Below are 27,324 nucleotides of genomic sequence, written 5' to 3'. Positions count from 1 at the left end.
ACAGATGCTGCTGACAGCAGAGTGCAGAGGGAGAGACAGAGGGGTTTGGTGGAAATGGTGGAGGGGATGTAGAGAAAAGGCGATCAGATAAGAGAGCGAAAGGAAAATGGTGGGAGTAGTCCTTCGTGAAATGAATCAGTCCTCTGTGTGTGTTCTCCTTCCATCTACAGTTGTCCTCTAATCCTGACTAAAATTCCTCCTTCCTTTAAGTTTCTGAATCACACAAGACACCTTTCTTAAGTTTATCCAAAGTATGACCCATTTTGACGCCCTCTAGTGGCTGTGGTGAGACATTACACCCAGAAATTACCTCTGAAATGGGTTGTTCTCCACCTCTTCCTCTGTATTTCTCTATTCATGGAGTTTTTCCTCTTTTATTGTTCCCACCCTTTTTTCCTTCAATCGATTTTCCCCATCTTACTCCCTCATTCTTCCCTCCCAGCTTTTTCCTTTCTTTCTTGTCTGCTTGTCCCTGCCTTGTTCTCAAACAATCCTTCATTCACGCTTCATTCTGTCCTTTCCATCACCCTCCTGCCAAAGCCCATTTTGATCTCGCTTTTGGCCAATAACTTCCATGCCCCATTCTCTCCATCCTTCTCGTTGTACAATTCCTTCCATCTCCATTATTTCTTCTGCCTTCCTCCATTCAACACGCCCTACTTTCCTCCTCGTTTTTGATCCTTTCACTTGACCCTTTAATTCCTCTCCTGTAGATGTTTACCTTCCCTGCACTTTACTCCTCTATTATTCTTCATTTCCCGGTAACATACTGACTTTATTACTTGGAGATTAAATGTAGCACACTGAAGCACAGTGACTGCCATTCATTACTGACAAAGTGCGGAGCAGGCAAAGTAATAAATGCTGAGAATGAAGAGAGTGTGTACCATATGCTAATGTGTGTGTGTACTCCCTTTCCAGGCAAACATCAGTGAGAGACAACATCCCCCATCAAGAACCAAGGACTTTGGAGGAATCAGCAAAGTGAGGTTTTATGTATCTACAGAAAGAAGTAGAAATTTGAGGGGAAGCGAATGAGAATTAATGGACCCCACTGAGAACAGAGCGTGACTGTAATTAATCTGAGCAAAAATGTACACAGAAAAAAAGCCACAATGTCCTGCTGGGCAGGTTTTTTTTCGTCCTCCACACTGCAGTGGCAGAAAATCTAAATTCCTCTGTGTTCTGCTTGTTTGTTTGCATCTGTTTGCCTTCGGATCCTTGGAGAAATATTTCATTCCGAGTGAACCGGAGAAACTTCTCCCATCTCACTCTTCTCCCCACCAGCCGAAGCCTGCTCTGCATGAGAATGGGGGAGGTTAGATTAAACAGCTGGGCCCTTCTCTTCTCCCTCACTGGCATTATCACACTCGCTTTATTCCCAAGACTTCCCTTTGCTTGATATGAAACAATGCTATCAGACCTGGCTCTCACAAATCTGATATACAAGAGAGAAATAAACTAGCAAATGAAACAGTGGCTCTCTGCTGTTAAAGCTTATATTTTTCATTTGAGAGCTGAGCTTCAGTTGTCGACTCCAGGTGTTGACATGTAGGCGCTCATTTCCTTGAAAGGTGCGTTTTACCAATGAGTCAATGGCAGAGTGTTGAGCTTAAGTCTTTTACTCTTCGTTTGCACTTCCTGGAAAATGAGACAGTTCCAAGCTTTTTTATTTCTGAACTTGAAGAGTGTAATGGGTAACAATTCACAGTTTGATTTGTTTTAATTCAGGATCCAGCAAATCACATGCAGATCTAACACAATCACTTCCAGGTAACCAAATGTCTACCAAATGTCTAACCAAATTATCGTCGGGGATTTTCTTCTGCAAGTCCGGCAACGTGTCCCGTACCTGTTGTAACCCATAAAAAGTGCTGTTTTCATGGTAAAATTTAAATTAAGTTACACTTTACCCTTATTGCATGAAACGTTCTCACCATTACGTGTCCAGTGCAACCAGTGAGAGTGTTATTTCTGCTGCTGGTCATGTGCTTCAGGAACGGAGAACACAGATCTTATCACCTGACTGAATGGACAGTATCGGTCAGCCCGTTCTTCTGGGTCAGCAGGGGCCTGATGTGCCTCCTAGTAGGTCGGTAGGTTGTTGGGAACTATTCCAATCGCTAATCAGCAGCATTGACACAGGAGCAAAAAACATGGTGGACTTCACTTCTGTTTTCAGTAGAAACTGCCGTATTTTAAGATAGATTGTGACTTCCACTTTTGTTTTTTTTTGTACTTAAATGGATTTTGTTAGATAGCTGAAAAAAATAATTTTACGTATTAATATTGATATTGTAAACTCAGGCTCAATTAGTGTCTGGAAAAATAAATGTATTTCTGTTTAAAACACTAGATATTGATAATACTGGACTGTTTCTCACAGAATCAACTTATTGATGCTTATAAATGTAATATTTCTGCTGATCAACAGCAGAAAGAGACATAAATATATTTTTATTGATCATGCGTTACATTCATTTTTTTATTTGGGTGACATGAATAAAAACAAGCCAGCCACCGTACCTATAGTCATGCCACCCCCCACCCCCCCTCATCTATCAGTATCTATGTAGAAACCTGTTCATCTCCTTGTTGCATGCTGGGACCAGCTTTGTGTAGATGTCACAGCTGCAACTCTGGTGGGTGGGTGGTGGTGGGGGGGCTCTGACTGTCTGGCACCTTCAGGAGACACAGAGTAAAGTGGAGGACAGGCAGCAGGCCTGCACAACGCACTGGGAGTGTAAAGTATCTCTTTCAGTGCCTGTCTGAGACTGTTGGACGAGAGTGTGCTGATAATCCAGCATATGAATCACAATGTTTTGTCTCCTTCCTTATCAGTGCATACGTGTACACGTGTGTGACTAAATCTGTGTGTGTGTGTGTGTGTGCAGACTATCAGAGGAGCCAACCGTATATCATATAGCACTGCAGGCAGCTAGATGCCCTTGTACAGGACACCCACATTGGAAATCCATCCTCAAGAATGGAGATTACATTGGAGACGACTGGCTAGCGGCCATGTTGGTCTCCCTCCCCTCCCACAGAAACCATCTCTCTGTCAAGCTAGCCCGAGTTTTTCATTTAGTAACTTTATATGGATTAGATGGAGAATGGATGAAATTTACACAGTGCTATGGAATTCTGTCATTTCTTTCCTCCCTTGTCTTATTTCTTTTAGCCAAATATTGCAGTCAGGCTGTGTGGCTGTGAAGCACAAGAAACAGAGATTTACCGACCCACCATCTGCCTTTGTTCCATGAAAATACCTCACCCAGCGTTCATGTTTCCCTTTCATGTAAAGCAGATGATTGTCACCGCTCTAACTGCTCGCTCATCTTTCATGTGTGCCGCAGTTATCAGTCCAACAGCTCGTTTTTATTCTTTCCCCTTCTCTCCTGCTACAGCAAGATCCAAACCACCTTTCATCTCAGCCGCCGAGGATTTTTGCACAAGTGGCTGCTAGAATCAGCCAAAGGAAGTCCCCCCCCCTCCAAAAACACACGTGGAAATCAAAGTTGTCACTTCCCTAATTACCCAAAGCAATCTTTTCCCACCGGCGATCTGCACTACTTAGCTGCCTCTTCCTGCTTTCTCTCTCCCCTATTCATTACTTTTTTGGACATTTGTCTTCGTTCTTTCTCTCCATCATCTCATAGCCACAGGCCAATAATATGAGATACTTTCCAACTGTGCAGGATCCAATCAGAAGGAGCTGCGGAGCCCTGTAAGAACCAGCTGTCATCCGTGATTTGTGAGCCATCCAGTTGACCTTAGTTACCTCTTTGTTTTTATCCTTTCCCCTTCTTTTGCAAACTTTTCTTTCTTTCTGTCCTTCTTTATTTTTAACATAACTAACATCAGTTACACTTTACATTAATCCCACAAAATGTTATAATAATTGGGCTTGAAGTAACAAAACAATTTCCCAGTAGTTTCCCATTACACCAGTGGGAAGCCTGTTTATTTCCCCTTTAAATGGAGCAACATACAGATGACCTGCAGAAATGAGTCTGTGGGTTGTACCAATTCGTTTTTGGCCAGAACTTCCTTCTCAATGCCAATAATGCTTATTATGCTATCGACTCTTGTATGGTGTCATATATTTGATTTGATGATTTGAATCAGAAACAAACAGGGACCTCAATAGCATGTGGAAGAACACCACCAGAAGCTACTACCTCATCGGTGCCACAATCTGTGTGGTGTTTTCCACATCTTCTCCACACTTTGGCCCTACTACCTCCATGGCTATAAACAGAATCTGGACTCGTCACAGTAGCAGGGTTCATGCTAACAGGTGCTGACTATGAGGCAACAATCAGGCACACGATTATCAGCACATGAAGCTTCAAACACGAGTCAACAACGAGTCAATCGCAGAATTAGCTGTTTAGCAGAGAAAATCTTTCAACAAATGTATTTTTCTGATGAATGCAGTTTCATTTAAAAGGTAAATCAACAGACTTTCAGATGGTGTAAGATTAATTGGTCAGAAACACTGCTTTAACAAAGAAATGTTGCTTTTAAACAGTACAATTAATCTACAATTCTTTACATACATGCAGCTACATTTCACCAGGACTAGCCCATGTTTAACTTCTGCCTTTCAGAACAATAAATTATAGTGAGTTTTTTCAGGTGATGTTAGCCTCACCTCTGCAGAAAATTCTTGCTTTGCTTCTTCATCACAAGGTCTGTTTTTTCTGCTTTCCGTCTGAAAAGACTCATCTCCAACAAACAGCATATTTTCAAAACTACACGGGCTATATGTACAATTTTATATTTTCTGGTCTCAAAAGAACACAGGGACGTGTAAAACTACTACAAAAGTGTCTACTACAAAATAAATACACCTGTAACACTAGTAAAAGTACATTTTTTACCTGTTCTGATAAAAGGGCATATCACCTGCTTACTTCTCAGCGTGCATACATAGATTGTCTCTACAGGATGCATCTGAATCTTAGTTGACTGTTACAGCCGTCAAACTAAATAGTGGACTTTAACTTTTCCCAGATGAAATCCTTACTTTCCCCTGCTGCCTGTTACTCCTACATGTCGAATGCTGCATGTTGTGGGGATGATTTGTACTTTTCACCACACTGCCAAAGGCTGCTGAAACAGAGCGTATCATATTTAACTCACCGCGGCCGAACAAAAAGCCACAAAACAAAAGGGGTCCTCTTCCTGAGCAAGATGATAGTAAATATGGTTTCCTGCCAATCCTGACATGGATTTAACCCCACATGCTCATCTATCATCTTCTGCCCAGTGGACCATTAAAGCTACGCAAGACTGCTTCAGTACTTCTTGTGGGGCGGCCCAAACTAGAGAAAGTCCTTCTGCCTCCAGCCATTTGTCTGACTGTGGTGTCTTCCACAGAGTGTACCCTTCTCCCATCCTAATCCGTCTGCTCTTCCCTGCTTTTAGCTACTCTGACTACTTTTAGAGTGCTCTCATATTATTTTTGCCAATGGGAAGAGGGAAGCAGATCTTCTTGGCTGGTTCAATCTCCTTTTCCTCGCTTTATCTTCCCTGTTTATTCACGCTTGGTTTTCTGTCTCTCAGACTGTGGAGGTTGCAGAGACAAAGATGGATGCTGAGAAACAGTATAAGTAATGATAAAAAGGGGAAAGAGGAAGGAAAGAGCACAGCTGAGAGCTTTGTTGACCCCTTTTTCTTACACCGTTTATCAGAGAAGTAAGAACATCTTAATAGCTCAGTTGGAGGAGACGGAGCTGACCTCGCTGGTACAAAGAGTCTCTCTCTTCTTCTGTGAATCCGCAAATCTCTCCTCTTTCTAATGGCCAGCGTTCACGCTGAACGGATTCTCTAAACGCCTTACAGGGTGGAAACAGGGAATGACAATAGCCCAGTCTTTGTCCTTTATCTTTCTTTCCTTCCTCTTTTTCAATCCTTGATTTATGATCCGTAGTAAGTGGTATGCTGGTCTACTCAAGAAAAATATCCTGTGGACGCATTTCAAGCAGCAAAAAGCTGCGCTGCGTGTCTGCATGTGAAGGGTATGTGTGTGCCGTATAATGCACAAAAGCCTCATCCAGCGCAGCAGAATCAGCAGCTTGTTTTTTGGCGTGCATGATCTTCCATCTTACTCCTTAATCAAACTGCTCTCTTTCTTCCCTTCCACTATTCATTTCTCTTCTACTTTCATATATTATTATTCGGAGTAATTGTGGAGGACTTTCACTTTGCGTCTTTTCCAACTCCCCTGCTTTCCTCTATTCCATTCATGCATTAACCCCTCAACTCCCACGCCACCTCCTCCTTGAAATGCTAATCGATATCAGAAAGGCGACAGCTTCACAGTAGATGTGCAGCTTGTATAATAGACAAGTGAGTAAGAAGTAGTAAGTGTGGAAGAAAGATTGCACACTGTGCTCTTGCATATTGGTCATAATGATACAGTCAGGAGTTAGGAAAGTACGGTTATTACAGCAAATGTACTGTGATGGAGACCGCATAACTGTGACTTTGAAACGCATAATGATTATCTAAAGCTCTAGGGCTCTGCAGCAAAGTCCAAATGCCAAGTGCAGTACGAACCCTTAGGAAATGGATGACTCTTTTTTTTCCCCCTGTAATGTCAAAATTTACTTTGCTAAATCCCTATAGTTATGAAAAAAAAGAGTTAATGCAGAGAGATGATGATAAGGAGGATAAAAAAGTGAGAGATTTTTCACTAGTGATGCAGGGCGACACAAACTATATGTACCTATACATCTGCACATCAATAGTCCACATAAAAGCAGTATATGGAGCCACACACACCTCCCTTCACAGCTCAAAAATATGTTTTCCCTTGGAGCATTCTCTTTTTCCTGGTCTGTTTCTGGAGCAGCTGCTGAAAGGGCAGCTGCCTTCATGTAAGAGGGGGATTAATGCTGTGGCAGACCCCAGTTCTCTAAAGCCGATCTCTCCTCTGAGTGTCTAAAGGCCAGGATGAGCAGGAGTTAAAAGTGCTGGCAGAAAATGGCGCAAAAAAATCTTAAAAGGGGATGAAAAAGATGCAAAGCATTTGTAAAATCTGATATTTTCACATGTAGAGTCTCTGACCACTTACAGTCAACGCTACTGTCTGATGAATATGTACTTTAGCAGCAGTACATACATATGCAATTTGCTATAAATGAGAAATTCTATTGAAACATGGACTCCAGTACATCTTTAGTATATACATTTTGTCCCCACATGATCACATGTGTGAAAAAAAAATCTTACAAATAAAAAGAACATGAAAAGCAAAACTAAATTTACCTATAAATTTACCTGTACATATATATATATGTATATATATATATATATATATATATATATATATATATATAAATGTATATAAGGTTTTAGTTGGGAAATACTAGAACAGTAAGTGGTACCCATCAGAGCAGCAATGATAAAACTGCGACCACACTCAAACTGAAAGGTTATGATCAGCTTGTTTAAATATTTAAAATTTATTTTTAACATAGTACTTTTATGGTTAAACCAGTATTTTGTAAGTTCAGATAACACAACGGGTTTTCCAGGGTTCCAGCCTGCTTTACTCTTTAATGAAAGATATTTTCCTGAAACAATCCTATATGGGGTTTACATCAGTTCTCCAACAGGAATAAACCCCATCAGCACAAATTCTTCTTCAGTGCATCGAGCCGGTCAACACGTTTTGGTAAAGTGTGTATCTGGGAAATAATGCACATTATATGGCATTGCAACCAACATCTACCTGTTTATCTGTGGCTGGGTTGCATTACTTTGGGGTGTACCGGGGTTATTATTATTATTATTATCATTGAGCCAGTCTGCCATTTAAGGAATAAGGGATGTTGGGTGTGTCAATAACTGTTGCTGCAGGACCCACCGGGGGACATCTGACATCTGGGATTAGCTGACTGTGTGCTCCCTCTGACACTTTTTGTCTGCTCTTTGTCCATCAAGTGCATGCATGCGTATACACACAAGCACAAAGGCAAAAAGGAGAGCATGACACACTCACACAATGCACAACATGATAGACGTTGACGGACACATGCACTGTCACATGTAGAATCAGACACGGACCAAAACACCCACAGACACAGACTCCCTGAGGCCTACAAACATCACTTTGTGGGACATCAGACGATGTGCTGCTTCGACGTTGAACGCGGCTGACCTGTAACGACCATGTTTGCTGTCAACATCTTGTCTCTCTGAATCATCAGCTTGTGATTGCCTACTGTTTTAAGCTGGCTGCTGGCCAGTCAGGACTTTAATGGAGGTTTTCTGGGAAAAGCAAACACTTCAGGGTTTAATTTAGACGTTCGGTCTTCAGCATAACCATTGATGTTCGTCAGAAAATAAAACTGCAGAAAGATTACTTGTTTCGCTCTGCCATCCGTGTCCTGTATCTCCCCCATGGCAAAATCTACCCTGCTTTGACTTAAGAGACTAGAAATCCTGCATGTTATTCAGTAAATACACAAAGTACCAGACAGGGCTTAAAACGGCATGGAATCCCGATGATACTGCTTCATGTGGGTCATAACAGTATCATTTGGGATAGAAATTTTGGCATGAAACTGCATTTGTTTTGTTGGAAGAAGCAGAATTTGGTACCTGTTATACCTAACTTAGTGCCTTGATTGGAGGCATATTTCAATGCAACTTCGAAGACTTTTTCGAGAACAAACTCCAAACACACTCCATGAAGACAACTGAAACGGCTCTGACTACTCTCCCAATCTGTGCGTGCAGAGTATTTTGTCCTATTTAGATAAGCAGAAGATGTCTAAATCTCTATTTTGGGATGTATGAACTTGTTTCAAAACAAAAGTTTGTCTCTAGAACACATAAGCTCACGCAATCCTCTTCTACACTTCATGAGTCAATAATGACGTTGCAATCCCCACACCTCTTTCCTTTTTCATTCCCTCTCCCCTTTGCACTCCTCCGCCCCTCTGTGCCAAAGCTTCATCCAAATTTTGCTTCCTTAATGTGTAACGTTTCTGTTTTCCCCAGGATGGCACCCAATCAGACACTTTACGTCTGGAGCTTTCAAAGCTGGTGCCCAAAAATAGTCTTTGAGTGAATTTGGCTCACATAAATGAATCAAAGCTTTTGTGTTTCCTTCCCTTGGTCCTGAAATAACCCCCCGTTTTCTTCCTAAAACCTTCAGTTGGGCTCTGAGAGAAAAACACAAACTTATCAGATAAGCTAACAAACAAAAACAAAATAACACTATTTAATTCTTGAGTAGATGAAAAAAAGAAACGTTTGATGAACAGCAACGGGGAGCGGAAGAGAAGGGGAAGAAAAAGAATACAAAATGGGACTGTGCAATAATGTTGCTTGATGAAACAAAACCTAGATCTGGATGATGACATTCACTTGCCAGTGTTAACAGGCTGTGCTGCTGTTCTTTTCTCAGTAGCTTGTTCTATTGTTAGATGAAGGCTTCTCTCTGGAGCGTCTTCCGTAGTGAAAAGGGCTGCATTTCCATCATAATAACAAGTGAAAAGAGTGAACTGTCACAGGGCGCTTCCTCCTCTGGCTGTGATGCATGCCCCTTGGTCTGGCTTCACTCTGCTGATGGATGAGCAGGAGAATAGGCTTTCCTCAATGCCAAAACAAAGCCTCAAAATGTGGGAACACTGCTGTGACAGAGAATGTCACAGTCTCTTTGCTCTTTACTGTATGTCAACAAGTTTAAATATGAGCACATTAGCAGCACTCACCCTACTGGATTTAGACCATGAGGTTACAGAGACAGTGCTTTTAGACAATGAAGACAAAAGGTGGCATTGGAAGAGCCTTATTCATATTCAGTGACTCAGTTTCTACGTCGTCATTAATGCAGGCGGAGAGTCCAGTTTAGGCTCCTGTTTAGTTTATGCAAGCTCATGTTGGGAACAAAAAAAAATCTTCCTTTGAACAACCATGTACAAATTAGGAAACACATTGGAGAGAGAAATTAAGCATGAGCTTATGCACAGCCAAAAATAGCCCGAAATTCAGACTGCAATAGAATTCCATGATTATGTTGAACAACAAGCGAGGGAATTAGTGCACTCCCAGCTGTAACTCGTCGAATGTTTGCCCTCGTTTAAAGACTATGTATAACGATGTTGGGCCCTAAACTGTGGCCTCCCAGTGTAAAAATGTTGCTCACCAGCTTAAGCTTGGCTTCATTCAGTCCAGGGGCTAGAATGGTAGACTAACTGCAGAGAACTGCAGCTCTTGCATGGAAGAACACTTGCCTAAGGAGGGGTTTTGGGGTTTTCCTGCCTTTTGGACCAAGATCTGACTTAATTACCCAGATTTATACATGAAGTCTTTAAGATCATTGTAAAACAAAAATTAAAACAAAATTTTTTTGAAGCCAAGGTAAAGAATGCTCTTTCCCCTCACAAAACTCTTACTTTCTCTCTCCACTGAGTTTTCCCATTTTTTTCAGAATTCAGTTCCTTTAAGATTTTAATGAACATGGATCATCCCTTCCCCTTGTCTATGGATTAGGGTCCATCTTCTTACCTAGGGGGAATCGTTCGATGACTGGCTGGTTGTCCACCTGTAGTGTGGCGTTGCCACCACTGCGTGTGAATCGCACCACGTGGTATTTGCCATCGCTCACCATCACTGTGCTCTCCTCGATGGTTATGTCATCCGTTCCCACGTTGAAGATGACACCGATCTTTCCCCGCTCCTGCAGACAGATCATAGAGAACTTTGTGAGAAGAGTGCACCAACATACAAAAAGGAGTCATCCAGTCATAATATGAATTCCCTGTCTAATGCTCCAGCACAATATTCTCCTTAATAATAGCACCTGTGGCTCAGGAAACAGAGGTTGTCCACCAATCAGAAAATCCATAGATCTAGATACTGAATCCAACAATTAACCCATCAGAGTATGAAGATACTGAACAAAAAGCAATCCTTCCATTTCCTTAACCACTTAGTCTTTTTCAGGATCATGGGAAGCTGGAGTCAATCCCAGCAATCGTTGGGCAAGAAGCAGGTACACCCTGAACAGGTCGCCAGTCCATCACAGGGCCACACAGAGAGACAAACGACCGTTCACACTCACTTCACTCCTAGGGACAATTTAGAGTAACCAGTTAACCTAACATGCATGTCTTTGGAAGATGGGAGGAAGCCGGAGTACCCGGTGAGAAAACAAACATACACGGGAAAAGGTGCAAACTTCACACAAAGAGGCCACTGTTTGAACCTTGCCCCTGGCCAAGGCTCAAACCACCAACCTTAGGTTAGGCAACAGTGCTAACCACTACGCCACAGTCCATCCCTGTATGAATATGTGTAAATGGTATTTACAAAGATAATATAGAATTCATAAATGCATAAATGTAGAAATCAGCAGGGTAATTTGATCTGGTCTGTTAAACAGTCAGGCAACCGAGCCATGCTAACTCTTTTAAATTAGGATCAAGATCAATGAGGCACTTTCAATCACACTTTAAAAGCAGAAATGGCAGCACTCACAGCTTTGCTCTGAAGAAATATTTAACAAGTTCTCGACAGACTCAGAAAAGAAACGATACATATTTTATAAACCATGTGCCTTAAAAACCGTTTCAAGCCTTAGTTTAGCATTTTACATTTTTCCTGCCTCTTTTGAGTTGAAAAAAGATTTAATACACATTTTAAAATGAATTTTTGTTTAGCATTCTTTGTTAAAATGTAAATTTTTTGACTTTGTGTGCCTGATAAAGTGGCCAATCAGTGAACCGTAACAATCATCCACACTTGTATCAGCCAGTCACACGGCAGCATTTAGCCTTGTAGATGTGGTGAAGATGACTTGCTGAAGTTCAAACTAAGCATCAGAATGAGGAAGAAAGGAGATTTAAGTGGCTCTGAGTGTAGCATGGTTGTTGGTCTGAGTATTCCAGAAAGTGATGATCTACTGGGATTTTCACTCGAGGCTTCTTCTTCTTCTGATCTGAAGTTGGCAAACAGTGTTCAGAGGGGGAACCGGTAGGGAGTGCTGGTCAGGACAAACAGACAATAAATAATTAAATAAATGAATAAAGACATCTCTGAACACACAACACATCTGGCATGGAAGCAGATGTTCTCCAGCAGCAGAAGACCACAGCGGGTTCCCTCCTGTCAGTAAGAACAGGAAACTGAGGCTACAATTCACACAGACTCACCAGAACTGGACAATAGAAGATGGAGAAACGTTGCCTTGGTACCAACATGACATGGTTTAACCTCCAGCCAACCTGAGTGCTGCTGCTGACCATGTCCATCCCTTTCTGAGCACAGTGTAGCATCTTCTGATGGAAACTTCCAGCAGGATGATGCACCATGTCACAAAGCTCACATCATCTCCACCATGACGATGAGTTCACTGTCCTCCAACGCCCTCCAAGGTCACCAGATCTCAGTCCAACAACATGTAATCCAACGGCCTCCACATTCACCAACATCCAGCAGAGCAGCTTTGGGATGTGGTGAAAGGGGAGATTCTCATCATGGATGTGCAGCCGACAAATCTGAAGCAACTGTGTGATGCTTCGTGTCAACATATAGCATGGAGGAATGTTTCCAATGCTTTGTCTAATCTGACACCAAGACTTAAAGGAGTTCCAAAGCAAAAGAAGAAATGTAGTTTTAGGAAGGCATAGCGCATAGGACGGCTGGTCATTGCACAAAAATGCTCTTTCTTTTTGCATTCTGATGACTGAGCAGTGAATCTCACACAAATAGGCCTGGTAAAGATGAGAGCGCTTACTGAGGACCGAGGCACCTTCAGTATTCATCAACTGGGTGACCCCCTCCCCTCTTCCATCTATTAGTGTTGACAGCCGCCCACTGCTTCGAGTTTATTACAGTCAACCGCCTACTTTACTCTGTTCTCCCGCCACCTCTTCTCTCTCCCTCCGTGGTTCCTGTCCTCAGTCCCAGAAAAGGTCAAAGTCATTTACAGAGTTACATTCTGCTGGAGAGCCACAGAACAAGGGTGAGAGAAAGAGGGATAGAGAAGCAGAGTGCACGCCAGACAGTACCATCGCAGACACGTTGTCTGTCTGGCAGTAAATCCTCTGTTGCAGTTTTTGCTGTGTACAGCTGTGAGACTCCACTCTGGTAACCAAACCGCAGACAGGAACAAGTCCTGACTGTCAGTGCAGGTCAAGCTCCTTCGCAGATGAGGTCACATTTGGACTCTGCTTTCTGCCCTCTGCTGCTACAGCTTCATTGATCCCATTATCTCATTAGCTATGCATGTTTATTCAGCCACTTCTCATACGCTGCGGCATCCAGAGGCAAACGTGTTGCTTGCAGCGATTTTCCATTATTCATGGCTAAAAAAGAGCAAATAAAACACAATAATGTTAAACAGATCTGAAAACAGACATTTAATTTAACAAATAAATGCAGAGGTTGTGCAGTCAGTTCATGATAAAGATAATCTGGTGGTCTTTGGGGCTGTTGCTAACCGAGACACAATAAGGCCATTAACCGATGACAAGCCCTGATTAGGGTATTAACCAAGCATGCCAAAAAAGCACACTCAGTCATGATTGATGTGTCACAATGTGCTAGAAGTCTGAGAAAAAACAAAAAGAGCTGATGAGAAACTCTCCCATGAAGATCCACAGCGGCGTTTTGATAGACTTCCCAACAGATGATCTCACCCTGAAACGGCTCAAATGTCTCAAATGGTAAAGTGCTTCCACCTTCTTAGGTGCTTAATGAATTGATTCATGTTATGTACTAGCCCTCGCAGTCTTTCTGCCTGCTCTCCACATCCATGCCAGAATCCGGTATGGACTGAAAATCTAATCTTTAGATTATTGTTACCATTGAGATGCTTCATCGTGAGGAGACAACACGGAGTGTTAGTGAAAAATGCTTGTGGATGGAAATGTCAGGCTCATCTCCATTACATCCCACACACTGGGAAGCTTAGAATAATCACAACACCTTTGCTTGGAGAATTAATTCAATTTGCCAGGGCAAAGCGGAGTGAATCCGCACTATTAGGACTGAAAAGCAGAAGGAAGGAGGGAGTTTTAGTGATATTTACAGAGAGATTAGCATTTGTGTTCCGCAACATTACGGCTCTTCTCAGAGCTGAGGGAATGTATTGAGTCCATTATGGTGGGGAGCCGCTGGGAACCAGTGCTTTCTTAAAAATGATTTTAGTGAAGCGGTAATGACATTTTAATGGCTATTTCCCTTAAGCGAACATATCTCTGGAAACAGAGGGAAAGAAAGAATAACTCTCTGAATGACTGGGTGCAGTCAAGCCTGCTGCACTGAAATGAAGGGACTGAGAGGTAACTTTCAAATGATCTCTAGCTGCTCTTTAAACACGACTGCTTCTCAGCTACTGCTTAGCAGGCCTTAGTCTCTGCCGCACCTGCCGGCTGATGGCGGATTGTTCCACTTCTTTCATCTGGAGGGTAGCTCATCTTATTTTTCCTTTGTGGGCCAATCAGTATTACAGGCAGGGGGTCCACTGTAGACTAGAGGGCGAAAGAGCTGATACAGTTTCAATTACATCCAATTTCAATCTCAAATGCCCAAGGAAGACAGCATCTCTTTGAGTTACTGATGTTCAATAAAATATTCAAGGATCTAAAGTGGCAAGGGGCTGGAAAAACATCTGCAGAGCGAAATGAGTTTTATCTTTAGCCAAAAGCATTTTTTACTGTTATTGCATTAAGCTTCACAGAGGAAAGTTTTATCCAGGGAGAGAAAAAAAGAGAAATGATGGAATACATTTTTCCAAAGACTTCCTCTTGAGCATTACAGTAATTACTCAAGTACAAACTCGCTGTCCTCACTGCAGCATCTGAAGTCTCAGTATAACACAAGCCTTTTATTGCACAGCACAAACTGTCAGTTAAAACTGTTCAGCTTCCTGAAACTAAAAAGTTTCTCTAATCTTCTTTTTGGTCTCTCCTTCTTTTTTTCTTCTCAAAGACAAAGAAAATTGGCTTTGGAATTCAGTGCGGGAACCCCAGCAGAGCGCTAGCGGTGCCGAAATGCCAGAGCGTTTCCTTCCAAAATATTTCACTATGACCTTGCGGCTTGTGAGAGCGCGTTGAGGTAAACGCTAGCATCGAGGAGAGAATGAGAATGAGAATGAGGCAGAGGCTGCAGCTGGCGCGCGTGCATCAGGGTTATCTGGCAACCTCAGAGAGCTCTCGCTGATCGTTTCAAGCAGAAAAAGAAAGAGAAAGGGAGGAAAGAGGAGGAGTAGGAGGAGGAAGAAGGGGGCAAACTGAGACACTGTGCAACACAAGGACAAGAGGAACCTGGATGATCCTTTGGGAGCCTTCAGGTGTTTTGAGATCAAAGCTCCATCGGAGCAATTTGAGATCTCGTTGTTTCTCACTGGTAGTCAATTAAGATGGGAGGGAACTAAACAAAGAGGCAATGCAGTGCAGTGCAGAAGGATTTCTTTGATTTCCAAACAGCTCAGTCATTTCCTTCCTATTCACCTTAAAACAGTGTTTATGTACCCCCTTCTAAAATGTAGCAAACATGGCTTAGCGGGTGAAAAGAAACTGTGATGGCTGAGACATGGCTTCCGAAAGAACCTGGTGGAGACAGTTACAGCTGCTTAAATCACGCTGAGCTTATTTTGCATTTTTGCTGCATCAACTCGCCTCAAGAAACTGTCCAGAAAAAGCAGCTGACCGGTTTGGATAGTTGCTGATGTTGATAATTCAGTTTGACAGATTTCATATTAATAGTCCCACGGGTGGTGAAAATGCAAACTATTCATCAGCTCCTTTCTCATTTTTCCAATAATGATCTATCACAGCCTGTATCTGCTTGAGCCTAAGTTGACATGCGAGTGTAAGCGTGCAGAGCTGCAATATTTATGCGCTTATGAATCAGCCAGTGGAGCAGAGTGAACAGAGAAATGACTGATAAATAGATTTTTTTTATTTTTTGCTGGATGCCCAATGAAAGGCAATCAATTCTTATGCGGATGAGCACATACATCGGACACAAGCATGTGGTGCGAAGAGACCTTATATTTCATGCAGGCTTACAGCATGAGCAAAGCATTTGAACTTTTACTTCAACTCTGCAGTAATGTTAAAATGTATGTGCTATTTGTAGTTACAGATGAGTATTAGTGAATCTATTTATCCTGCAGGCTTCTGCAACTGAGCAGATAGACCATCATAAGATATCTGTGCATCTTTCCTGTTGAGGGTAATTCTGGCTCTGTATGGGTAATCAGCTTGTCAAAGCGCATGCAAAATGCCTGTGAGCGGAGATTGGCTGTGGCATCTGCTACGAGAGAGCAGTGTATAGTGGGGCTAATCTTCCACTCAAAAACTGCAGCGTTATGTAAGGAGGAAAAAAAAGCAGTTGCATAACATGTAGACTTCTCACCGGCTAAATCTCCAACTGTGCGTCTTCAAGATTGCAGCCTCGTGGCGTAAGGAGGGAAACACTGGGGCCAGCAGGAATCTGGAGCTGGGAAGCTCAGACTACATGTCTGCCCTTTCTCATCTTGAGTGCTGCTGCAGACGGGCTACGTGTGTGTCAGTTAGATTTGGTTGGCGGTGGAGAACCAACGCTTTGCAGGAAGGACACGGTTGGTTTCGTTCACCACACCTTCTCTCAGCCAACTCATTTGTATGTGTTTGCCGTGATCCCCAGCAGTCACCTTGAGCGAGCCGCTCTCCCCCCCCCCCCCCCCACATCTCTTCATCTTAATAGCACTTTATCCCCCCTGCTCCACGGCTGCACTCCTCCTTTTCTTTGCCTCGTTTCAGCGACAGTGGTCATCCGTTCTTTCCTGCACTGACAACCAGGACTGGCTGCTCTGATGGTGAATCCGATCTCATTGAAAAATCAATGAGTTAGACTAATGTGGTGTGTGTACACGCGTGTGTTGGAGTGTGTGCAAGCCTCTGAATCCTGACTCTCCCATCAGACCATGACTCACGCTGGGTTTGCCTATTTGTCCTGGAGTGCACACAAACAGGCGGCGAGCCAACCTGCAGCAGAGCGAGGCAACGTTTTTTTTCTCTACAGAACCAAAAAAACAGAGACACATAAATCAGACCAAATATCTTCCTCTGTAAATCCTGGTTCTTAACTCACACTGAAACTTGTCAGTTTCCAATCTCCAGAACTGGAAAGCAACAAACGGCACATAGTGAGCTGATTTCATGATGTTTACCGCTGGGACTGTTGATGGATGGCGTCCTCCAGCACAATGGCCATCAGACCTGTAAGACTGACTCCCGCCTGACCTGCTCACTTCACACATACGCAAACATGAGGGTGTCCTTGTGTGAGGTTTCACAAGACTGAAAACACACTACAGCATTTTAAAAAGCTGTCCACACTATGCACACTCAGAGATGCATATAATATCCTGGCAGCCAATCATACAGAGAAAGGAAAAACTAAGCAACTGCTCTGCAGAATGAATTTTCCTATTATTACCAGGAAAAAGTCTATGATCAAGTAAAATCTTCCAGTGAAGCAAGACATTTACACTCAGTAAGATTTCCTGAAACAAGGACAAATAATCTGATTTCAGACGAGTGGGAAATATTCTAAAAGAAGTGGTGAAACATTCATTCCAGCGTCTTATTAAGTGAAAAGTCCTTCAAGGCCAACATGTCAATTCTTCTTTCAGAATTTCTTCTTTCTCACTCAGACAGAAACTATCTTGAAACAAAAGCAGCAATTTCAATTAATATTTTCTTTACTTTGCTTTTAAAAGTCACTAAATGTGTTCGCTTCCCTTCGTTTCAGTTCACTAAAAACTTCTGGATATTCTGCATCCTTGGCTTCGATTCCTGCGTTTCCTCGCCTCCACCACTCTCGTGACATCTTTTGTTTTTACACAAATCTCACTTAATTTTTTAGTCTTTTGTTTTGGTGATCAAACCTGTCTTTTGTTGATTCAGTTAGACTGAAATCAAGAGAATTGCAGAACCATGTTAATTGCGTGTGAAAGATAGCACAGTGAGTGACACCCACTACCTGATGGTGATTAAGTTATTCCAGCAGCAAAAATAAGGCTGTTGATTCTGTGTTTCTTAAAATACCCCCAGTTTAGGAAGTGGAAATATAAAACTGAAATATTTTCTTTTCAAATTGTATAGTTAGCTAGAATGTGAATATTAGGTTACTTTGCGATGCATCTTTTAGGAACAACTTGAATCTTTTAAGTTGATTTTCCATGAAATTGAGTCAGAATGATTTTGTTATTTACTTTTTTTAACCTCTGTCCTGTTCAGCATCATCATAAACAGAACAGCAGTCGGTGTGCAACATGTAGTCCGACAGATTTGCTCTACCAAGGGAGACATCATATGTATGGCTGCCGTTGGTATTATAAATATATATATATTTTTTTAATTGTAACCATTACTCCTGATTTGGCGGTGCTGAACCTGGCAGAGGAAGGAAAAGAAAAATCACAAAAACAATATAAACTGCTACAGTACTACAGGATACAGAAAGTAGAATAATACTGATGTGAAAAAGCACAACTATCAAACATATACCTTAATAGAAACTTAATGATACACAGACATCAGAAACATTTAATAGAAAGCAGAAGGAGAGAGGAGCGCTTGTGGGCATGCACGTGTGAACGTGATTCAGCTTTTATTTGAAATAAACTAAAGTAAAGTAAGTTTGGCCCAAAACTGTTGAGCTGAGGGAACTTGGTGATGTGGAAGTTTCTCCAATCACTTTTTATCAATTGAAACTATTCAGTTAAGCTGATTTAACTACTTTTTTTTACAGTTCGTTTCAGTGCTCTAATTGAATCTAACATGCATGTAAAGACGTTTTAGTTCAAGAAAAGTAATACTTCCTTTCAAAACAGGATGAAAAAGGCCTTTTTGCTGCATATAAGCTGGTGAGACATGGTTAGACAGACTGATGTTGCAGCTATTTGTCATGGGACACATCTAATGTCCCCCACTCAGTCACACAGATTCACTCAGAGCAAATCCACGGTGTGTGCAGTGATTCTATGGATGTATATTGATTTGGTCTGAAAGCTTTGCTTAGAGCTGTATCAAGTGATCTTTCTGCCACTCGAAGTGAAGAAACGGCAAACACAAAGCTGATAAATTGGGTCATAAAAATAAAAAAGTTGCAGAGCTGAGGAGATAAGTTCTGTGACATTTCTTGAGTGGGATGGTCACGACTCTGGACATACTGCATCGAGTCCTTTTATCATTTCGACATATTGACTCAAGCATAATATTAATACAGCTGGGTTGATTTAGAGCTGCATGAATCGGTGAGTTAAAGGATGTGAAAGTTCTCAGTTTACCTAAAGAAAAGCACTTTTCTGTTGTCACTTCTAAACAAGCTCAAGCTGGCCAGGGTACCTTCTTCTGCTTTCTCCCATGAAAAATGAATAAATATTAAGGGAATAAGCCACCTTAGCGCTAAAATAGACTCATCATTTACAAGCCAGACTGCTGTCAAGAGAGTGGTTCAGACTGTTTAAATTTATCAAGACACACAAGTGAAACCTTAAGAAATCTAGGAGCAAAGATGCTTTCATGTTAGCGCCTCTTCAGTCCTTCCTCAGCCAGAGATGGATGGATGAGATAAAACAGACAGAGGGAGAAGGATGAATAAAACAGCAGTAAAAAGTGGGGGTGCAAAGAGAAGATGGTAATCAGATGAAAAAAAGAAGCTAATGAAGAGTTGGAAGCCACAGCAGAAGCTGTGGAGGCGTATTCCTCAAGGAAAAGCCAGGAAAGGATCTCTGTTACTGTTGCAGTGGAAATCGATGCCCATCCACCCACGGTTCATCGCTTACCAGGCTGGTCCAGACACCCATAGATATTTATCAATTTAGGTGGGACACAGAAACTTAGATTACATACAAAGTTTCCCATGCACTTTGATTCCTTTGTTCTTCTTTTTCCTGCCTTTCTCTTTTCAATTAGCCTTTACATTTTGCTGCTCCCACTAATCCTTCATCAGATTCTAAGATATGACACTAATCCCTGTATCAGCCACAAAACCTCATTACACCAGCCACCATCCGCGGGAACAAAGCACCGCAACAGCAGGTGACTGACATGACATTTCGTGAGTTTTATAAAAGAGATTGAAACTGAGCCAAGTCTGGCGGCAGACACAAAATTTCTATTCATAATGGCATTTTGTGATTTTATTCACAACCTCAGTTCCAAAACATCTGATAGGTTGTATGAAATATGGATAAAAATAGAAGGCAATGATTTCCAAGTGTCATAAACACTCATCTTTTTCCCAAAAAGCTCATAAACTACATATCAGATGTTGAAACTGATACATTTTACCATTTCATGGAAAATATGGGCTCATTTTGAATCTGATGAAGGCAACAGAGGATGTTTACCATCAAGCATCCTCTCCTCTTCTAAATGGGTTCCGGACCACTCTCTGGGTGAGATCTGCAAGGTCTTCCCTGAAAGAGACGTTGTCTGGATGGGAGCAGATGTTTCAGCATTGATGGAGCTTCCCAGATGTGGAAGCTGCCCACGCCATCGGCACTAATGCAACCCCATCCCATCAGAGATGCAGGCTGATAACAAGCTGGATGCTCCCTCTCCTCTTTAGTCTGCAGGACACGCCGTCCATGCTGCCCACAAACTATTCCACATCTTCATCCAGGTTTCCACTCAGAACATTTTAGACGAGCTTTGGTCCAGAGAAGACGGCGTGTTTCTGGATCCTGGAGCTTTAACCTGCATGTGTGGATTTCAGGCTGAACTGGGTTCACAGACTGGGATTTCTGGAGTCCACGTTGTGAGTTCCAGTAGAGAATCATGTCTGGTTTTGTTACAATCCTGGCTGAGGCCCCCCAGACCACTAGCATCCAGTTTTGACCCCCAGTCTTGTACCATGCATACAGAGATTCCTCCTGATCCTCTCGGTCCTTTCATGTCACCACACAATGTAGATGATGTGATCTTCACAGTTTTATAACGAGGAGCATTTTTTTTCTGAAATCATTTTACAATTACAAAAGACCCAGCGTGTCTCAGATTGGTGAACCTCTGGTACTTTACATCTGTGAGGCTTTGTCTCTTTGAAGTGCTCTTTTTATACCCAGTCATGTTATTAAACTGTTGCCAATCAAACCATTATGTCTTACTTTATATTTAGTTTTCTTTTTTTTATTGGCCCTAGTGCAATGTTTTTATATAGCTGTTACTGGCATCAGATTGAAATTGAGCCCATATTTTCCACGAGATGGTAAAATGTCTCAGTTTCTACATCTGATGTGTTTATACTCTTTTGAGAATAAAACATGAATTTGAGATATAAAAATTGATGCATTGTGTGTTTATTTACATTTCATGCAGTGTGCCAACTTTTAGAATTGGGATTGTGAATAAATTAAATGTGTTGAGATGAACTGGTGACCTGCCTGGGGTCGACCTGCCTCTTGCCCAATAGGTTCCAGCTTCCCCACCACCCTTATTTAGACTAAACAGTCAACATTCTAAATGAATGAATATTTTTTTTATTCCATAAAGTTTTACTTGTGAACATTCGGATGATGTTTAATCTATTTCTCTAACTTTGGCGTGTGATCTCTGAGCCTTCATCACCAGCTCGTTCCCTCCTCAGAGGCTCATTGCTGTTGACTGGAGCTGCTAACATGGTGAACCTAACAGTTCCATGAGTGCTTGTGAATGATTTGGGAGACAGAACTGATACCCAGCACGCTCCGCTGATGGAGATGGCTGCATCAAGTCAAAAGCAAATAGGTTTGTAGATTATTCCTGCTCGGCAGCATAAATCTAGTCAGCAAACTGTGAAATGAGATAGCTGAGTCCTTGAATATGGTGCATAAGCTGAGTTTTGTTTAGAGGCTTTGTGTAATAATAATCCGTTGTGACATTGTACGGGTTAATTCTGTGGCATGGCGTTATCTGTCTTAGCTGATGCCATAACAAGGCCAAGAAAATTTTCATTTCAACAAAGCATGAACAAATCTTCATCACTGAGCTACTCATCCTGAAAAAGACATGATGACACAAACGGAGCGAAACAGTTTGAAGAAAATGATTGAGATGCTTGAAATGTTTTCAAAATCCAGAAACATCTCTGTTTTCATTCATTCACCTTACTGCCTGAGTGTTTGCTAACATATGAGCGCTGTTATTGTCAGTAATGTTCCATTTAATATTACTCATTACATTTATAATTTATAAACAGTAGTAGGGTGTAGTAAACAGACTTTAGTATGACTTGCCTGAGTTTACACTGCTGCAATAGAGAGAACTTCCTTCTGTCTTTCTCTCATCCATGTTTTCAACATCTTAATTTTTGGGTTTAGTTGAGGACGAGACATTTCTATGAATGTTATTGTGTGTGTGTGTGTGTGTGTGTGTGTGTTTTGGTGCAGCCTGTTCCTCTCTGTTGGGGAGAGGCGGCAGGCTGCTGGCTGAAATTGAAAGGAATGAATGTGACCTTTGGACAGAATGAAAAGCGAAATGTTTTGTGTCGCTGGCCATACTTTCTGACCTCAGAGCTTTACTATCCCTCTTTATTTTCCTCCTTCCTCACCTTGCATTGCTTCATGGAGCAGCACAGCGTGGAATCATGGAAACACGACAACACCTGTGCTGCATGGCTACATCCTGACGACAGAGAGCCACTAACTTCTGCTCCATTGTCTTAGTTATCACAGTGATGACTCCTCTCACAAAACCTACAGTGTTGGGAACACTTGCATGTACTTTACTGCTTGTGTTATTAGATCTTTTCTCATCAGCTGTATAACGTTAAGTGGTCATGACATTCTGGTTTGCCTACTGACCAGAACATGTATGGCAAACGTGTTGGGAAATGCCTTGCATTGTTCTTGGTGTTGTTTGTCTCTCTGTGTTGGTCCTGTGATGGACTCTTAACACTGCCTCTTGACCAGTGAGTGTTGGGCTAGGCCCCAGCTTCCCATGTGCCTGAACTGGATTAAGTGGTTAAGAAAATGGATTGATGGATGTATTGTTTTAGGTTGTTGAAGACGTATGAATCATGAAACTGATCAAAGTCATGAATAAGGTAGAGCAAGCCATGGGTTTCATGAAAAGACATCAAGAAAAGAGCCTTTCAGACATTTAGTTCAGATGCGACACTCTAAAAGTAAGGTGATCACATCTATTTCTGATTATTTCGTGGTTTCTGTGGTTTCTCCTGGGAGAAACCACAGAAACCACAGGGAAGTAGATGGAACAATTGTTTGCTCTCTTGCTGCTCTGGGAGCGGTAAAGGGGTGGGTGTTTCTGTTGTTGCTCAGACTCAATCTGGGACAGGCAACAAACTGCATCGTGTCCTCATTTCCTTTCTTTTCACCTGCTAAACAGCTCTGTAAACATCATGTGTAGAGCTGATAACTTTGGGGGATAAGTCAAGCATTTCCCTTTGTAATTTATGTGTGGATTAAATGTTGATTTTCTGGAGCATGAGGCAGCTTTTGGGAGTAAGTTTCCTTAAGTGGCCACCATTTTGGAAACCATATGCAACACGATAGAGACGAGTGTTGGATATATTTTAAGACTCCTGTGGGTGTGTGTGTGTGTGTGTGTGTGTGTCTGTGTGTGTGTTTCTAGTAGCCAGAATTTAAATGCACTGACAGAAATAAGAATCTTGTTTGTATTTTACACTGAAGTTGGTCTGCAAATTTTAATTTTGTGTTAATTCTAGTTGGCACATATACATCCCATGCTGGTCATTACACAGAAGGTTATGATTTGGTAAATACAAACAGAAATACATTTAGTTTTAGTGATATATTTATTCAAGAGTTTAGGACTAGTGGTACATTGTGATACAAAACTGTAGCCTTATAGACAAGAGTTACTAATGTGAATGAATACATGTGTTTGCAGATGTGCTCCTCTCAGGGACAGAAGGGATTATTAAATCAATCAAAAGTGACTAATAAGAACAGAAATAAAGAACTGCTTAAGTCCAGCTTAAACAAACAGATATGAAGTATGGAGATGTGTTTTAAAATGTTTAATAAATTCAGATACAATCTGGAACAGATAAACTTCATTGTGCCCTCATTTCCCAAAGTAAAACCTTTGTTACTGTGGTCATCAACCTTAAACCTGTAACAGAAACCAAAAAGTGAGGTTTGCAAATAATTATTTAGCCATTAGCTTCTGCTAGCTTCTGTTAGTTTCCTTTAAATCAGAAAAACTTTCATAGTTACTTCCAAGTTAACTATCAAGCAATAAAAAGGAGAGAAAACCAAAGATTTTTGATGAGATGTGAGAAAAGTGACTTACATAGCTTTATTTGGATCAGAGGAAGTTGGCTGTTGGCATTTGTTAACATGTTTTAAACAAATGTTTTGCATCATTCATCAGGGTTTGATTGCAAACTTTTCCATGAAGATGACATAGACTGCATTCCTGAAGGGTCTCGACCACGATCGAGTGAAACAGTCTGTCGCAGTTTGTTTTCATCAAACACACACAGCAACAACACTATTAAAACAATGAAATGCATAGATTAACAGAAAAAAATGTAGGATTTCTTATGAAGGATCTTATTCCTACACGTTTTCATTTGCAAAAGTATCATTATTTAATATCAGCAATTTCCATGGAAACATGGGAAACTGATGTCACTTTTTTAGTAAGATCAAGCTAAACTAAAAAGTACTTTTTTATTTTTACATTACTCTGTTTGTGCCCAGAATGAACAAAATAAAACCTCATAAATTATAACTAAGCCCAAGCCCCTCCACCACCATCCCATCTTAAGGCAGTGGATATTTACTTAATTTGTATATTCATTTAATCAAATTTACTGTTGCTGCAAGATTACAACATGTCCGCACAGTTTATTTAAGAAGTTGTTTCAGATTTCTGTGAGGTACAAAAGAAAAACATGGAGCATCAGTTTGTTTTCTCTCATGGTTTTCAGCTCTTTTTTTGCAGTGTTCTTCCTGAAATAGAGACAAAAGCACTGTACTGTACTGGTTGTGGTATAAACACTTAAACAATGTATTTTTCTTTGCCCGACGAAGAAAAGCTCTCAGACCATTAAGTGCAGTAAAATAAGTGCTGATAAATGCCGGCATCCATCAAAAGACCAGTGGTACACATTTACCATTGAGTGCAGGAGAACAAAAATATACCTATGGCATTAGTAGAAGACCTTCACCTAAGAACGGTCTAATGGTTTGTTTTGATTTGGACCAGAGACTGCTGTATGATTGCTCAGATTGCTCCAACTCTGTCTTTATTCTCTGCCACTATTCCACATCTTTTCAGTTTTCCTTACCTGCCTTTGTCCTTATTCCCATCTGTTTCCTTGATAACTTTCCAGCCATCCCTCTCTCCATCATCCTCCACTTTCCCCTCTCTCCCTGCTCTCTTTTTGTCTTCTGGTCTCGGTAGGCAGTGCGAGGTTGGAGCCCAGAAGAATGGCTGCCGAGCACACAGGCTAATATTTGCCCTGTGCTAAACTGAGCAAACAGGGATAAAGCGAACACAATCTCTTTCTCCGTCCCTGGCTGACTGCCTTGTTGTCCTTCCATTCCCGTCCTCTTTCCAGCACTGCTGTCGAGCTGACTGCTGCTTAATCAAGGCACACTCTATGCACATGTTTTCCAAGCGAATCGCCATGTGGGGGATAAATCTGATAAGATAATCTGTTTCCTGTGTGATGTGTGCCTTTCTACATCAGGGTGTGAAGCTTATTAGCTACACCTGTGTGAACAAACAGGCCTGCAACAAAAAACGACTTTTATGAAGCTTTAAAAGTTCTGTTTACAAAAAGGTTCAGTCAAAGGAGTAACGGTAACTCAGTCTGGAGAAAAAGCAAGTGAGGTGTAAACTTGTGAAACATGTGGAAAAAGTTTCATGTAAATGTGTGACTACCCATGTGAGAACTAACACGGGTGAGAAAATGAATTTGAAAAGTTGAGATCGTTGCTTGGGGAGCAGTTGTGTAAGGTTAAGGTCCTTTCTCATGCGCCTACAGTGATGTGCCAAGGACTCATGGTTGGGTTCTATAGACCCAAACCTAACTTTGTAACCATGGGCTCCCACTCCCCCAAAATAAATTGTAGTAAAAACAAACTGTAAGATTTTTCAGTTCCATATAGAATATTTCCTGCAGATTTTTAGCTGTTTCTCAGAGAAGAAACAGTCATTTGCCATCAACAGTATAGAGACACAAACGTAGTTTATACAAACAGAAGAGATGATTATCCATCAGTACTGCAAATGATTATGATAGTGTTTAAATCCTTGCTTCCAGGTCAAACCGAATTGCTTGTAAAAAGCTTCTATAATAAATCAAATGATCCATTAGAATACTGAAATAGAGCCGGAGGGCTGCAGTCCATTATCCACCTGAGCAAAAACAAATGATTGTTGTTCCACGTTACTTCTCAGATACTTATGGTGCAATTACAGCTTTGATGAGATTTTGTTATGCACAAGACACAAGCAAAGTTAACTGACCGTGCACAATGACCCATTATTTCCCTATAAACGTAACAGTTATATGTCTGTAAATTTCACAGATTAGTCAAGAGAGAAGCATTAGTGGATAAATCTAAGTTTGCTGCGAGGAAACAGCTGATTTTTCTCCTGAATAATCTCCCAAAAGCACAAAACCAAAAGCGTACTTAGGATATTATCATGTAGCATATTGTAACAGATAATGAATAATTATTGCTTTCCTCTGACCTTCTGACTCAGGTAACGCCAGGGTGAACTGCTGTGACAGGCATGCATAATATGGACAAAACATTTACACACTGTTGCAATCACCTTTTAGAAAAGCAACCATGTTCATGTTGCAGCTCACAGCTTGGGCCGCTTTCATGGCTAGTGGATAAAAGTGCAGAGATGGGATTCATGGGACAACGGTAGTGTTTTATTTTTATTTTTTGAAAGGGAAATACAAAAAAGAAGTTTATGACTTTATGATGTTTATGACCACAAGAAAGTTCTTGAACAAATTATGTATGGTGGAAATAATTAGAAAGATGCTTTTTAAATAAGCAAAACCAGTAAGTAGTCTACAGTTGAGCTCAGTCTTCAAAAAAGAATATTGAATTAAAGAAAATCTTCTTTTCTTATTTATTTTCTAAAAATTAAATCAAGAATGTCAGGGCATACTCCTTTTCACAAAGTGTGAAAGGAAAGACATGACTCCTACTGACAACGAGCTTCCTGCTCATTAATTTATGTGATGACCAAAAAGAAGGCCAAGACCATCTTATCACTAAAGTCCCCCAAATCTTTTACACAATAACAAAACATACCAGGTGCTTCTGCAAGCTAAAGATGTCTCCTAGGTAGGACTTTT

General features: G+C 41.3%; 1 protein-coding gene across 6 annotated transcripts in view; it reads right to left on the bottom strand.

Annotated features, from left to right (window-relative positions):
* Positions 1-27,324, bottom strand: part of nrxn2b (neurexin 2b) — a gene marked incomplete at its 5' end in the record, with an annotated part of 672,833 nt that overhangs the window by 41,479 nt on the left and 604,030 nt on the right. For all 6 annotated transcript variants that reach the window (XM_079257326.1, XM_079257328.1, XM_079257327.1 and 3 more), the window contains one exon: positions 10,531-10,702. In XM_079257326.1, coding sequence (XP_079113452.1) covers positions 10,531-10,702 — 172 coding nt within the window. The remainder of the gene's footprint in view (positions 1-10,530; positions 10,703-27,324) is intronic.

Source organism: Telmatherina bonti, assembly GCF_933228915.1.
Source record: "Telmatherina bonti genome assembly, chromosome: 18".
NCBI lineage: Eukaryota > Metazoa > Chordata > Actinopteri > Atheriniformes > Telmatherinidae > Telmatherina > Telmatherina bonti.
Note: the sequence above shows the minus strand (reverse complement) of the source record. Positions and strands in the feature narration are given on the sequence as shown.